The sequence below is a fragment of the Chrysemys picta genome, unplaced genomic scaffold, assembly GCF_011386835.1.
Source record: "Chrysemys picta bellii isolate R12L10 unplaced genomic scaffold, ASM1138683v2 scaf41, whole genome shotgun sequence".
NCBI lineage: Eukaryota > Metazoa > Chordata > Testudines > Emydidae > Chrysemys > Chrysemys picta.
In genome coordinates, this window is record NW_027052748.1 from 216,304 (window position 1) to 232,261 (window position 15,958).

Here is a 15,958-nt window from a genome sequence, read left to right on the forward strand (position 1 = left end):
CCTTAGGTGCCGAAAGCTGCTGCCTGGGTCACCCTTGCTGTGCCGTTGCTCCCGGCTTGAGGGGACGTGGGGCTGAGCAGGGGGGTCTCATCCTGGCACCACTGGCACTGCATATGGCCAGGAAGTGGCGTTGCTTCCCCCTATAGATGGCTGGGGACAGACGCTGTCCAGCCTTCTAATCAGTCCACAACGGGCTAGATCTTCCATTCCACACTGTGTAAATTGCCCCCTCCCTCCCCCGAGGGTCTCTGCCTTGAGGCTCACCTGTTTGTCTCTTTGGCTTAGCTCTTCAGGTCAGGTGATCTCTGGGGACGCCTGTGCCAGGACCACCACCCGCACCATTGCCAGCGTGCAGGGCGAGCACCAGATCAACCAGATCGCACTCAACCCCACCGGCACCATGCTCTACGCTGCCGCCGGGAACTCTGTCCGCATCTGGGAGCTCAACAGGTCCGGGCGGGGCTAACTCGGGCCCCCAGGCAAGGGCAGCTCTTGTGGGGAGGCAGACGGGTGCTGCGTAGGCAGAGGGAGCAGTCGTTCTGGGCTGAGCGGGGGCCCGCTCCCTCCCGGCTGGAAGCTGTGTTATTGAGGCTGGGGTGGATTTGGACTGGCACCGGGGGAAGCTGCACTGGCACAAACCCCAGCGTGGAGCAGCTTAGCCTGTTTGCTCCTGGGCTTTGCACTACATCAGCCCCAGCAGCTGCTGATCACGCCCAAAGGGGGCTGAAAGTAGGACCCAGTGCTCCTCTCCCAGCTGCAGCCCTTAGGGCAGGGGTGGGGAACCTTTTCTCTGTCACTGGCCATTGACCCACAGGAAAAATCACAGTAGCCAGTTCTATAGGGCTGGGCCCCACCTGCTGCAGTTAAAGGGCTCAGTGGCCTATGGCGAATGGGGACAGGTTGGTCTGGGGGTAGATAGCGCTCGGCGTTGTCCCTATTTCTGACCCCAGTGAGTGTGGCTGTCTGGTCTCCGGGCGCCACAGGCCGCGGTGCCCGGCTCTCCAGGTCAGTGGTGGCGCGCAGCAGTGCGGGGATGGCCTCCGGTGGGTCTGGGATAGAGCAGCAGCCGAAGGGGGCGTGCAGGCCGGTGCTGGGAGGCAGGAAGTCTGGCTCTGCCATGAGACTTGGCTAACATTTCAGAGGCCTCCATTGATTTTTTTTTTTTTTTTTTTTAGTGGTGGGGGGCTCTGTTTTGGAGAACCTACTGTGTGCCCGCCCGGGGCTGGGTTGTTCAGAGGAGCTGGGCACTGTGGGAGTCAAGGGGAGCAGTGGGGGCTCTGCTCCTCTGAAAATGGGGTGGTCGGGGTGTCCCCCAAAATGAGGCTGCCCAGAGCTAGTCACCATTTGTGGCTGTGTGACCCTCCCCCACAGTCTCTCCCCTATGAAATGAGGCTAATGCTCATTTTTCTTCCCACTGGAGCGCTGAGGATTGATGGCAGACAAATAATTAGAGAGATGGGGGGTGAGGGGGAATCTCTTTTTTATTGGACCAGCTCCTGTGGGTGGAAGGGACAAGCTTTCAAGCCCCACCCTGGAAGAAGAGCTGAGTTTGCAGACTTGTCCCTTCCCCTCCCCACACACAGAAATTGGTCCAATCAAAGAGATTCTCTCCCCCATCTTGTGTGTCTCGTATCCGGGTTGCCAGCACGGCTTGGATTGATTAGAGCTTGGAGATCCCCTGGTCAATCCCAATGAGCAATTGTCTCCTGGGGCGGAGCCCTCTTCTCTCCTGCTGAGCTGCTTCTGTAGCTCACCAGAGTCCCCTTGTCTTGAATTCAAATCCTCGGCTGCTGCTTGATGAGAAATCGATCGGAGCTTAAAAATTCCAGCTCTCAGCCACGGTACAGATGTGGGGGGTTTGTCTCAGCCCATTACAGAGCCAGCAGCCAGCTGCAAACCCAGCATCTGGCTCTGGCTGCTGGCCTGACCCTGCCCTGGAGCTCAGGGGGCAGTTTGGGTCTTGATGGCCCCGGCTGGCAGCGTGGATCGTGGGCGCTCACTGGCTCTGCCCTGTCTCTGTGCCTGCCAGCAAATCCCCAACGCGCACAAGGACTGGGTCTGCGCCCTGGCCTTCGTCCCTGGCCGCCCCATGCTGCTGAGCGCCTGCCGCGGGGGCGTGGTGAAGGTCTGGAACATGGAGAACTTCACACCCGTTGGGGAGATCAAGGGCCACGACAGCCCCATCAATGCCATCTGCACCAATTCCAAGCACATATTCACTGCTTCCAGGTGAGGGTGGTGGGCTGGGCTAGGCCCCTGCGGCATGGGGGAGGGAGGTCTGACCCCCAACTCACCCCAGTGCAGCAGAGCTGCAGGAGCTCTCCAAACCCACTGTTGCTCCCCGCATGTGGCAGGGCCTGGAATGGCGCTGGGAGTGAGGGATGGGAACAGCGCCGGAGCCGGGCTGCAGGCGGTTTGGTGTGGGGCAGCAGTCGGCTGCAGGGCCCCCAACCCCTCCCCATCTAGCCTCTCGTCTCCTCCATCTCTCAGCCCTTGTTAGGTCGCCCCACAGTGAGGCTCTTCTGCCCCATCCAGTTATGCCAAGCGCTGGTCCTGCCCTGCCCCGCCATGCTTTTGGGATGCTCTTGCCAGCTCCTTTGATGTGCCGGGACTAGCCAGACCTGGTGCTGCTGGCCCTGCCACCCTCAGCGCAGAGAACGGACTTCCTGCCAACCGGGCACCAGCTCCTCCTCGACGGTGCCTTGTGCATCTCCAATGAGAGCAACACCGCCCCCTCCTTCTGCTCCCCAGCCCCTGTGCACAGCCCTGGCCCCCAGAGGGGGTCCCCGGGTTCACAATGTCTCTGGCACCGTCTCTGATCTCCTCTTTTCCGACCATGTCCCTTTTCTCCTTTCCTTTCTCTTCCCTCTCCCCCCCCCCCCCCCCCGTTTCTCTCTGTGCCGCAGTGACTGCCAGGTAAAGCTATGGACTTACGTGCCTGGGCTCACCCCCTGCCTTCCTCACCGCGTCCTTGCCATAAAGGGGCGTGCCACTAGCCTGCCTTGACCCTCCTCCTGCTCTCTCTGGCTCTCACCCCCTCTGGCTCTCTCTCCTTTTCTTTCTCTGTCTCTTCTCTCTCCGCTCTGGTCTCAGCTGCTTCTTAACAGTATGAGATTCTTTTGGATTTTCCCCCCATGTAGAGCTCTTTGCAAGAGGAGACTGTCCTCTTGCCCCCCACCTCCCAGTCCCCCAGGTGATTGGATTCAGTGGCCAGCTCGGGGGTTTGCCCATCTGACTACTGCTCCTCCTGGGCCACTGCTGGGGGGATCCCCGCCCCATCCCCACCCCCCACTTGTTAGCCAAATGGGCTCGTTTCCCCCCTGGAGCTGCCCAATTACCCCAAGGAGGCACGGGAGTCTAGAAGACGGCTTCAAGTTCTTTATTGATCAGTCAGCTGAGCGGGTGTCCCCCTCGACTCATGCCAGAGGGAGGAACACACCTTACAAGCACAACTGGGCTTCTTTTATACAGAGAGACAAACAACTTAGCGTGTCTAAATTCTGCTAACCTATACATTGTTTAAATTCAGTTCTAGTAGTAATCAGGATACATCTGTTTAGCTTCCCGTCCTTCACATTCCTTTCCCAGGGTCCGTCCAACCCCCTCCCCTTTTCCATATATCTTCTATACATCCTGTATACGTGCAGCTTCATGCATGGGAAACGACAGTGAGAACTGAGATAAGCATGTTTACTGGGATAACAAGCAGAAGCCGAGATAAACATGTTTTTCGGTTTTTGGGCCTAACAAGATTCCCCCCTAAAAAGCATTTTGAGAGCCTTATGGCCCCCAATCCTCAGCCCTCACCGGCTGGTATAGGGCCATCATTTGTTGGTGTATAATTTGATTAGCCATTCGTCGGACTAATGCAACTACACAGGGAGCAAAGCAAGCTAGGGTTAATAGGGTTGTAATAAAAAGTACAAAGAGAAGAAGGCCTTCTCGGAGCCATCCCAGTTGCGGTAACCAGGACGTGAACCAGTCCATATTCCACCCACCCCATGTTTGGACCGGGACATGGGCTAGCTTCCTCATTTCTTTTGTTAGCTGTTTTACCACCTTTCCATTATCATCTATTTGTAAATAGCAATTAGATTAGTTTAATTTTGCACAGATTCCCCCTTCTTCTGCCAGCAAATAATCAAGAACTAGATGGTGCTGGTTGAGCACATTCCTCATCTGAGTGGACTGATCAGCCAAAAGATCAAGAGCTGCAGCCGTCTGATTAGTTATTATTTCTAAAATGGCTTGCAGCCTAATTATCCGATTTAAGTTGTAAATGGGCTCCCTTGCTCCTGAGATCCACTCATTAGGATTCCATGTAGTTTGACCATAATGTTTTATAATTCTCTCAGGGGGCCACTCCTGAGCCCCCCATGTTTGGGAGCTTCCGGCAGTCAGGGTGGAATCCACGAACCGCCTTTCTTTAATTAAACCCTAATTCCCAATTTATTTCCCTGCATCTGGGGTAATAGAAAGAACAAGGGTCTTATATATCCAACATAACATATCCCAGACCAATTTGGAGGCAATCTTCAGTAGGCATAGGACCCGCAGATCCAATAATGGCCCTTTAGAGCCCAGGTTCCATTAGCAAAGGGGCCATTTCAGGTTTCCTCATTCTCATCGTCCTTTAGATGGTCAAAATATAAAGGATTACCTGGCCCTAAAGGTCCCCCTACCATTCCATTAGCTGAACTGCAATAATCACATCTCCACGCCCCAGCTCCTGCTTTCCAGACTCAATCGCAGCCCCATTTTGGCTGATTGGTGCTAGACCAGAATTGTTTAAAACCCCATACTCGAGTTCCATTCTGATTCTGCCATGCCCATTTGAAACCACCGTACCACGTGGTCCTTGCTAGTGGTATTGTCTAGCTGGCAACTCGTGAATAGGGCGTCAAAGAACCCATCCTGTCCTACCGCCCTGCAACCTTCGGCCGTAGGGTAGTATTGTTTGGAGCATTTTACCCAACTATTATTGGTGAGCCTCACATGGGTCTGGTTCCATTGCCCCTGATATTTAGAGCAGTCATACAGATGACAATAAGGGTCCCAGCAATCAAACCCTGGGGATAGAGTCCAATCACACTTGCTTTCTCCCAAGTACACTCCCCGCCTTGTCCGATTAAGGCAGAGAATACCCATTCCAGAAGAATACCTTCGCCAGGGGCTACTATCCTCAGTCCAAACCCCCGTTCCATCGTGGATTATACTCAAATTGCTGAGCCACCATTTGGGTTGTACCGGCTGGGCTACCCAAGGCCATTCATTTAACTCCCCTGGGCCTCCGCATACCCAACAGTTACTGAGGTTAATGGATTTTGCTATTGTCTCCCCCAGCTCTAAAAACCTATTTTCCCAACCATAATAGTGGTGGAAGCACATAAACAAAGATATTAACAATAATTTCATTATCTTTTTCTAAACAGTCCCTTTAGTCCGTCCAAGTACTGATACTCCCAGGTAGAGTCTTCACCTGTGCCACCCCGGGCGTCCGGAGCCGGGGCGGGCAGAGGGCTGGTGTCCTCTTCCGCTAGTTCAGTCTCCGGGTTAGGGTTCAGAAACCGCCTTACCCGCGTATAGTGTGTCCATTTGTCACTCCCAAGAACTTTGACTGCAGCTTGGCTGATGAGCGAGACAGTGTGCGGGCCGTCCCACCGTGGTGTTAGGGGGTCACGCTTCCACTTCTTGACGAGGACCTGATCACCGATCTGGAACGGGTACATGGGCTGGTCCAAGGGAAGGGCCTGAAAAGGCACCGCGTCGATGCAGCTGTAACAAAACAGATTGCAACCCAGAGACCTATTTCCATAAGGAGTCCTTCCCCATTTCCCAGTTTACATCCTCCCGGAACCCCGGGATAATGGTGAAAGCTTAAGACCCTTACGTGGGGCCCTTCGAATGCGGGTAAGGGCGAGTGGTAACGCATCAAGCCACTTTAAACTAGACTCTGTGCATAGTTTAGTGAGGGTATCCTTGAGAGTTCTATTCATTCTTTCCACCTGTCCCGTGCTTTGCGGCCTCCAGGGTGTATGCAACTTCCATTGTATACCGAGTGCCTGGGACACCTGTTGCAAGACTTCAATACAGTCATGTGTGGGGCTGGTCTCATAGGAAACCCAAGGGTCAGGCAATAGGGTAGCTAGGTTGAGGGAACTAACTGTTCTAAAGGTTAAGTTAGGGGCTAGCAAGGGCCCTACCTCATATCTGGTATGTCGACTGGGATTTAGATGCTTTTCCCCAGCGCCTGTCCCCAGTATTTGAGGCATCCCGTGGGGAACCACAACCTCAGTGTCCCCCCCCCAGGGTAAACTTTTCAGCCTCCTGTACAAGGAGAGCAGTTGCTGCAACGGCCCATAAACAGGCAGGCCACCCCTTGGCGACAGGGTCCAAGACCTTCGAATAGTATCCAATGGGTCGCCAGGTTGGCCCTGACCTTTGGCACAGGACTCCAGCTGCCACCCCTCCTCTTTCATGAACGTATAGGGTGAATGGCTTCTGGGAATCTGTGAGGGCTAGAGCGGGAGGCTGAACCAAGCCTTCTTTAAGCTCTCGAAATGCTTTTTCCATTTCCCTGGTCCATTTCTAGTGGAGTAGACCTTCTTTAGTCAAAGACTCATATAGTGGTCTGGATTTTCCCCCATAGTCAGGGATCCAGAGTCGACAGAAGCCAGTCAATCCCAGAAAAGCCCTTAATTCTTGGGGGTGCCGGGGTTAAGGGCTGTTAAGTATAACCTGGATTCCTTTTTTTTTTTACCCAAACTGCGACTCCCTTGGCAGAGGTGGTATCCAAGGAAGGTGACCTGCTGCTTAACCAACTGAGCTTTTTCCTTTGATACTTTATATCCCTGTACCCCAAGGTGATTGAGGAGCTCTACAGTTTGCTTCTTGCAGACTGTCTCTGTTTCAGTACTCAAGAGCAGATCATCGCAGTACTGAACTATGTTACATGAAGGGTGTTTAGCCAGGAATGGGGTGAGGTCCCTTTTTAACTGGCTGCCAAAAATCTCGGGTGCACAGGTAAGTCCTTGTGGGACAACAGTCCAAAGTTATTGAGCTTTGTAGTGGGTATCTGGGTCCTCCCACTCAAAAGGCAAACAGTCTCTGCTATTAACTTGTTAATTTGTCTTAGGTCCTGGACCAACTGATACTGCCCATTAGGCTTAGGCACCCCCATTATTGGAGTATTGTATGGGGACGTGTCTTCCTTTAACCACCCGCACTGCAAAAACTTTTGAATCAGGGGTTTTAACCCGATCCGAGTGGTTAGCTTAAGGGGGTATTGTCGAATTCGGACTGGGCTGCTTCCCTCCTTAAGGGAAATATGCACCGGTGTAGCATTCCTGGCTCGGGCCACGCCTCCTTCCTCCGCCCAGACCTTGGGATTTACACACACACACACACACACCCCCAACTGGCTTCCATCACTTCCCTTACATTCCAGGGAGTGATCTCTAGCATTTATGAGAGCCATCTGGTAATTAGAGGCTTGTTGCTTAGGGATTCTGACTTCCATTGTCCCGTTATCGAATGAGATCTCCGCCTGTAATTTAGTGAGGCTATCTCGTCCGAGCAGCGCTATGGGGCAGGAGGGACTGCAAACAAACTGATGGGAAATTTGACGGTCCCCTATTTTTACTAGGAGAGGCAAAGTTTTTTTTCCAAAGCTGTAGTTTGTCCCTCTATCCCCTGGACTATGGCACGTCCCCGAGCTCTATCTCGGGGAGCCTTATTAAGGGGGAGCAAACTAAGAGTGGCCCCAGTATCAATAAGGGCTTCAATTGGGCGGCCCTCCACTTTAATTTTTACTGTGGGATCCAGGCTGGCAGCTTGTGCTGTCAGGAGGGGCCGCTGGGTTCCCCGACCCCCCTATGGGGAAGACTCCTCCCCTGAACGTCCTGTACTGTTGTAGAGGATGGGAAGGGACGGGGTTTTATCTTTACGTTCCTTTCCCATGGCCTGTCACCGGGGGCATTCATTCTTCCAGTGCCCCTCTTTCCTACAGATAGCGCACTGATTTCGACCCAGGCAGGGGCCCCGCCCCTTCCCCGGTGGCCCTGGCCGTCCCTTAACTTTGTCCCCCCTTTCTTCATATCCTTTCCTTTGGGCCATGGCTAAAACGTGGGCCCCTTTCTTCCGAGAACGGGGGATTCTGTTACTTCCAATTATATAGATCACTAGTGGTAAAGGGAACATATACCGTAGTGAGATTACCCTCAAGGGCAGAGGGAATCACAGCCCGCAGACAAAATTTCTTAACAGGGAAACAGGGTTTCCTAACAGGGGCACGGGCCATTAAGGTTTTAATAGTTTGTGATCTACATTTCTGCAACCATGGGGGATGATTGGCCACAAGGTCCTGCCAAATATCTATATAGGGATATTGGTCCCAATGCCCATCCCAGGTCACAATGCTATGTACTGCTTGTACAACCCCTGGTTTAAGCGTCCCTCCCTCGGGCCATTCCACCCCGAATGTCATCCATTCAAGAGTACAGAATTTTACAAGCTTGTCTTTACATAATACAATTCCATAATTAGCCTGGCGTCTAAACGCCTTCCAGTTATCCAGCATACATCCCAGGGGTGTCCAGGAGAAGGTGCTTTGTCCGGACCCCATTATGCTTTACCCAGAGTTTTCCGAGACAGAGATATCAAGAGGGGGAAGAGGTATAGATCTAGTTCTAACTCAGATATCCGCTGGGTCACAAGGTTCGGCTGACCCCCCTTGCAATCAAGATATCCTGGTCACCGGGTTTCCCCTCGCAGGAGTCTTGGGGCGGCTGAAGTCAGCTTAAGCCTCAGACCTGTCAGCAGCACTCATTCATCTTTCACACAGATCCTTTAATCAGTTACAATCTCGGTTTCCAACACACCATTAAGAGGAGAAACAAGATTACCCCTCCTATAAACAAGAGTAATTCCTGAGGTTGCTCCAAGTCCCAATAATTGTTAAAAACGGCTCATGGACTTGTGGAGTTAGTTACGTTACTCATTGGCCGTTATTTGCTTACCCTTTAACCAAAAACACAACAACAAGACATTTACAAAGCTACAATAATGTTAACATACCTTCCCGTATACAGGCTGCCTAGGGGATTTCCACTGTCCAACCCACACCTCGGGGGCGTTATTCCTCAAACCCAGGAGGTAAACGCACTTACCGCCCGAAGTGGCCGCGTCCGGCAGTCAGACTTCCCCTCCTTCTGAAGCCATCTTGCTTCCGTGTCCTTCAGAGTTCTCTTCAGAGAGGACGCAGCCGTCCCGGCCGATTGTGACGATCCGAGGCCCGAGCAAAGCAACAGCTCGAGGTGGCCACTCCTCGGAATCGCCCTCGGCCGTCGGTCAGTGCCCTCTACAGGGAGAGAAGTCCCTTCGTGGTCGCCATTTGTTAGCCAAATGGGCTCGTTTCCCCCCTGGAGCTGCCCAATTACCCCAAGGAGGCACGGGAGTCTAGAAGACGGCTTCAAGTTCTTTATTGATCAGTCAGCTGAGCGGGTGTCCCCCTCGACTCATGCCAGAGGGAGGAACACACCTTACAAGCACAACTGGGCTTCTTTTATACAGAGAGACAAACAACTTAGCGTGTCTAAATTCTGCTAACCTATACATTGTTTAAATTCAGTTCTAGTAGTAATCAGGATACATCTGTTTAGCTTCCCGTCCTTCACATTCCTTTCCCAGGGTCCGTCCAACCCCCTCCCCTTTTCCATATATCTTCTATACATCCTGTATACGTGCAGCTTCATGCATGGGAAACGACAGTGAGAACTGAGATAAGCATGTTTACTGGGATAACAAGCAGAAGCCGAGATAAACATGTTTTTCGGTTTTTGGGCCTAACACACTGCGTCACTGGCCACTGCCAGTGAGGTGCCACTGGCTGAGCCTGCGTTACTGGCAGAGTGCCCTGTTACTGGCGCTCTGGGGGATTATCCCGCTGGCGGGAAGCTGGGCGCATCTGCTCCCTCCTTGCGCCGGTGCCCGCCCGCCTGGGGCACAGCGGCCTTGCTCTCCTGGGCTGCAGCGTGATGCATTTGGGGGCGGGGGAGTTGGGGGCAGGGCGTGGCCCGTAGCTGATTGTACTCGCTGTGCTGCCTCTCCCAGCTGGGGCGGGGGCGGCCTCCAGCCTCACTTCCTCTCTCTCTTCCTTCCCCAGCGACCTGACAGTGAAGCTCTGGAGCCGGAGAAGATTGCTGAACGGCCCGACCTAGGCACTGGAAAGGCCGGAGCCAGGGCGACTGTCAGGCTCCCTGGCGGGCCCAGGCCCCAGCCCCTCTCCCTGGCTGTGAAGAGCTGGGAGCGGCCTGGCCTGTGTGTGCTCCAGTTTCCAGGACTCTGGGGTGACGGCGTCTCAGCTGGGGCTTTGTGAACTGCCCGCTTCCATGGCTAGGGGGCATCGTTCCCGTCCAGCCCCACGCTGGGTTTCCATGATGCAGAGGGCTTTCTGCTGACCAGGGCGTGGCCAGGCAGTGCTTCGGGACATGGCCTTGCCAGCCACGGGGAGGACCCCAAGCTGAGAGACTCAACGGGATCATTCCAGTCTGTCCCGCAGCCCGTTCAGCAGCCCCAGATCCTGGATGTGCGAGAGGGATCCTGCCACCTGCATCCTGCTGCTGACCTCTGCACCTCCTGGGTGCCTGGGGTCTCATTCCTTCTGCAAGCGGCTGCAGGCCCCTCTCCACACTTCATCGTTCAGCAGAGCTGGGATCTGCCGGCCGGTACCGAAATATGGAGGGGACTTGTGTGCTGCTGACCCCAGCCTAGCACCAGCAGGGTGCATGGAGCCCCCTTCGCAGCACTGGCTGTGGTACCCTCCTGGAGCTGGGACTCACTCTGTCCCATCTGCTACCATATGTGCTGCAGGGGCAGGGCTGACTAAGGTCTAGCACCCCACGGCTCACCCCTTTCAGGCCCCCAATTAGCTGTTAGCACCGTAGAGCCAGAGTGCTAGCCCGGTTCCTACTAATCACTGGTGACAGGGCACAGTATCCACTTCAGAAGCCGACTCCTTTAGCCCCCAAAGCCTTGGGGGAAGCCTGTGGTTCCGACAGGTCCCATCCCTTATGCTCCTCAGGACACAGTAGTAACTCCCCTTCTGAGGGCCCTGTTCTGCAGCCCTTATGTTGGGCAGGGCTGTGGGCCTGCAGCAGGAGACTTTGCTTGGCAGCACTCCCCAGCATAAGGGTTACAGACCTGGGGCCGCACTACTCGAAAGGTGGAGTCTCATGAGCAACGGGGTGTCCCAGCACTGCCTCTCTCCCAGGACCCTGTTTCCTTCCTGGTCCTTTACACGCAGCCCTTCCACCTCCGCTGACCCCCATTTCAGGTACGATCCCCCAAAGAGCACAAGGGTCAGTTTTTTTCTCTGAGCTGACCGGCTCCCATGCCACCACCCCCTTCAGCCCTAGAAACAAAGTCACTTGCTTTAAGATTCCAAGGCAAAGTTTCTCTCTGGTAGAGCTGGGTTGTGGGACCCAGGGGAGTAGGACAAATGGCCTTCATCGGTGGCCTCTTCAAAGGCAGTGGGCCATTGGCACTGGGACTGACCTAGAGCGGGGCTCGTTCCACCCCTCCCTGCCATACCCCAAAGTTCCACCCAGCGATTCTTCTGGTGCCCAGCCCTGCAACTCTTAGCTGAATTGTCCCATGCCTCACCCTGTTCATCCAGGGGCTCCTCCACCTTCCACTACAGCCCTGCTTTACCCTGGGACAATGCCCAGCCTGGGGTGTAGTCTGTCTGCATGATCCCCACCAGGCACTGGCAGGAGCACTGCTTTACATTAAGGTTCTTTTGGTGATAGGCTAACCTTACCCCTGTCCTGCATTTCCAGTGTGAACAGCTGTAGATGGAAACCCAGACAGTAGAGATGGAGCAGGACTAACCGTGGTCACTTTGTCTAGCCCTCACCCTGTGTCTATACTACAGAAGTGTTGCAAACAGCAGGTGCATTTTCCTGCCCGGATAGGATTTTGGAGATGTTAACGCTTGCTACGGCTTTCTCGCTGTATGGGTTGTGGGATCCATTGGAGCGGTCTGTGTTCAGGACAAGATGTGTAGATCTTTTATACCTGGATGTATTACTGTAATTACAATTATTTAATCAATAAAATGAATAAATGCCTTAAAGTACATCAAAATGAAACAGAGGATTGCTATGTACAGGGTGGGAGATTGCATGTGAGTGATGTTCGTCCATCGTTATCGATGAAGACCTCAACCACTCATTCTTTCGATGACCGGGTTCTGTACATCCGAAGATGACTGATCAGTCCGATTCGGGCGTGGAACGTCCTGTCACATGTCGGGCAGACATGTAATGGCACTGTCGATGATGTACAAGCAGCTCTGGACTTGCGCAGCTCACGCTTTTTTTCAGCCTCAGCAATACGCCTCGCCTCAGAGGTATTACTACCTGTGTGAATGAATGTATAGCCACAGCCTGACTCGGACAGCTGTCCTTCATTAGCAAGGCGAGTTTCGCTAAGGGCTGCAATGTCAATGTTGTAGCGTGCGAGCTCTCTAGCGACAAGTGCTGTTCTTCTCTCCGGTCTATCTGCCGTGATGTTGTCCAGTAACGTGTGCACATTCCATGATCGGCATCACTCTAAGTTTTGTTTTTATACGGCCGCTTTTGTGGGATCCCCGCCAGCCGCGGTATGCTGGCCAGGGTAAGGTGAAGCAGGCAATGTTTAAGGCACCTTTTCTAGCCCTCTCCTCATTCTACGGAGGTGAGCAGTGCAATCCTGAATAGGGCTGCTCAGTCGCTCAAGAAGTTGCCAAGCTCCACTGCTGCTTCGGTCAGTGAGGAACGACCATTATGCCTGAGCCCCCTATGTGCAGGTCCGCAGCTACAGCTCCCAGTGTATCCACACCTGCTGCTTCGTCGCTCGCCCATCGCCACAGGATTTGATATGATGTAATATGATATGATATTATGTCGAGACTTGCGCATGAATTGGATTAAAGTGAGGGAGAGTTGTGTGACGTCAGCCTCACTCTCTCTTCCCAGTTCCTATCTGTATCCAGTGGCAAGACAGAAGTCGAGACGGCTGGAGATAGGGCAGGGTGCAGTGGATGACCAGGACGCCTACGTGTCTTGTCGTGCTCTTAAGCGTTCCACAACGCTTGCTGTCATAGTCTTCCTGACCATTGAACCAGGTTGCCTCAGTCAGCCAGATCCAGCCTTCGCATGCAATGGGTAGACAGGCCCTAACTCACAGAGTCTCATACTCATCGGCTACCCTCACCTGGTTTAGCCCACCGGTCGAGACGGTCTCCGGGGTGTGGCCGCTGTCACATGCTGACAGCTACTTGGAGCCACAGGTGAGAGCTGGGTATTGTCAAGTGGGGACCAAAGTGGATGAGCTACTCCTAGGAGTACGACTGCTCCCCCATCAGAGGTACTACCCCTCCCTGACAACCCCATGTGAGTAGGTAACCGCTCGATAGCTTTGATCACCATATAGTTTTTGACAGGTTACCACACCCCATCCCCATTGCCGGCGCCATCCCCATTTTTCTGTGTTTGGCCGGGGGAAGGTTGCGTGCTTATGTTTTGACATATTTAGAGAAAAAGTATGAAAGACTAGAAAGAGAGGCTGTAAGGGGTTTGCAGCTCTCTCCCCGTCCGTCTGGGCGGGAGACAACGCTAGGGTGACCAGACGTCCCGATAAAATCGGGACCGTCCCAATATTTAGGTATTTGTCTCGCGTCCCGATTGATCTTCGGTCGGGACGCTGCACTCCGCTTTTTTTTTTTTTTCTCCGCCGGCAGCACTCAGCTGTTCTCCGTTGGTTCCCCCCCCCCCCCCGCAGCTCCTAAAGACCAGAGGCTGAAGGTATGCATACCTAAGGAAGGCTGCATAATCTCCTCTGACTGCCGTAGCACTCGGCTGTTCTCAGCACCCACCCCCGACTGCCGGCAGCACTGGGCCACAGTAGGGAATTGGGAGAGGGAGCTGTTTGTGTCCTTACACCGGCAGCACTCAGTTTTTTGGGTTTTTTTGCTCCGCCAGTGCCACCCCCGCCGCTTGTGTCCCGATATTTTCTTCCTGTCATCTGGTCACCCTAGACAACGCCCCTCGTTATGATACTTCTGGGATACCTTGGTTCAGGGGAAAATTAGCTCAGTGTTAATGGTTCAGGCCTGCAGTCAGACCGAGCAAAGAGAGAGTCTGTGTCACAGGGCAACGGTGAGGGATGATCTCTTCCGGCCTCTAAGTGCCCTCTACAGGCTGGTGTCTCGCCTGCCGCTGGTCCCGGTGTAGCTCCCAGACCCCGGTGCCCCTCTACGTCAGGGTCCTGCCCCCGGCAGTAACCCACTATCTGGGTGTCCAGGGGAACCCCCAACCCTCTAACCACACCTTGCCTCAGTGGCTACTGCCAGTCACTGTCTAGCCCCCGCTCACTGGGGCGGACTGCAGTATAGAAACCACGCATCATCGGCAAGGGGGGTTGGACCAGCTGCCTCTGCCTATCTCTCGGGTGCCCCTCTGCAGCCCGAGTACCTTTTGTAGGTGTAAGAGTATCCGGACTCACCCCTGCGGCGCCTCCTGCTGGTCGTCCAGGGAATTAGCTCTCCAGCCTCTGGAGCACCCTCTGCAGGCCAGTGATCCGCCTGTCCTCTGCACGCAGGCTCCCGTGTCCTTCCCAGGACCCCGGTGCCCCTTGCTCTGGGTTCTGCCCCCTGGCAGTACCCACACACGCTAGGTCTCCCCTCCCAGGTGAACCCCTACCCACTAACCCCACCTCACCTCAGGATAAGGCCACTGCCAGTCACCAGCTAGCCCCCACTCTCTGGGGCAGACTGCAGTATAAGCCACTCATCATCGGCAAGGTTGGGTTCGGACCTGCTGCCTTGGCTTGGGCTGCCCTCTGCAACCCCCAGTACCCCTTGGCCTATTACCAGGCCACAGCCTGGGGCTATCCAGGCTGGAGCTCCCCAGCTCCTCAGCCTTTCCCCAGCCCTGCTCCACTCAGGTACCCTGTCTAGCTCCCTGCAGCCAGGCCCTTCTCTCTCTGCACTCAGAGAGAGACTCGAGCTCCTGGCTCCCAGCCTTCTTATACAGGCCAGCTGGGGCCTGATTGGGGCATGGCCCAGCTGGGGCTACTTCCCCAATCAGCCCAGTAGCTTTTCCCTTTGCCCCAGCCCTCTGCCAGGGCTGTTTTAAACCCCTTAGGCAGGAGTGGGGTAGCCACCCTGCTACACACCCCCCACCTCAAGATCCCCTCCACCGGGGGGGTAGGGTGTCTATCCCTAACGCCCCAGCATTCCTCTCAGCTGAGCCCGCAGGAAATCCCTCTCTGCTCGCAGGCTGTCCAGTGCAAGGAGCAGCCTGCTCCCTTCCTCCATAGTTTGGGTAACCATGGTTGCCTTTTCAGCTCCCCCATGGGATCACAGGTTTGTCTGGGGCCTCCCTGCCCCTGACAATCCCCTCTGTGGGGCCCTGGTCGTCACCACCCCCTCCTTCGGGGCAGTCTCAGACCCAGCCTGATCCTCTGGCCTCCCCCTCCGTCTCTGGGGGCTAGGCCGCTTTCCCCGGCGCCCCTTGTGGCAGAGGAGGCACAGCCAGTGCTCACCCCTGCCCACCTCAGGGCTAGCCTGGGCCCTGCGAGCTCCCCCTTCTTGTGCCCTGGCTCCCCACAGGCCCAACACAATTGGAGCCCCCCTGTTGGCTTCACAGGGGGCACTCGAGTCGGTCCATGGTCTGTCTCTGGCACAGCCCTTCCTTCAAGGCTCGCCTGGGCCCTGTGAGGGCACACCCTCTTCAAGTGTCCTGGTTCCCCACAGGCCCAACAGTTCTTTGACCTTGGCACCGGCCTCCTGCCCAAGGTGCCTGGCCCCCAATGAGGTCCTTGTGCCCTCCTCCGCAGCAGCTGGAGCAGCCTGGCTTGCTGCTCGGCGAGACGGGCCACACGGGCTCTCTAATAATAGTCCTTCATGGTTTTCTCC

General features: G+C 54.9%; 1 protein-coding gene and 1 long non-coding RNA gene across 2 annotated transcripts in view; one reads left to right on the plus strand and one right to left on the minus strand.

The window, feature by feature from the left end:
- The window catches only part of LOC135977840 (kinesin-like protein KIF21B), a 29,511-nt gene extending 26,505 nt beyond the window's left edge, over positions 1-3,006 (plus strand). Inside the window, exons 28-31 of the mRNA XM_065579016.1 lie at positions 286-450; positions 815-899; positions 2,030-2,229; positions 2,907-3,006. Coding sequence (XP_065435088.1) covers positions 286-450; positions 815-899; positions 2,030-2,229; positions 2,907-3,006 — 550 coding nt within the window. The remainder of the gene's footprint in view (positions 1-285; positions 451-814; positions 900-2,029; positions 2,230-2,906) is intronic.
- Positions 3,007-3,363: 357 nt separating this feature from the next.
- Positions 3,364-9,847, minus strand: LOC135977841 (uncharacterized). Its single transcript, XR_010595285.1, has 2 exons — positions 9,168-9,847; positions 3,364-5,775 (listed from the first exon to the last, which is right to left on the minus strand). It is a non-coding gene; the product is annotated as an uncharacterized LOC135977841 (long non-coding RNA).
- Between the last annotated feature and the right edge of the window lie 6,111 nt (positions 9,848-15,958).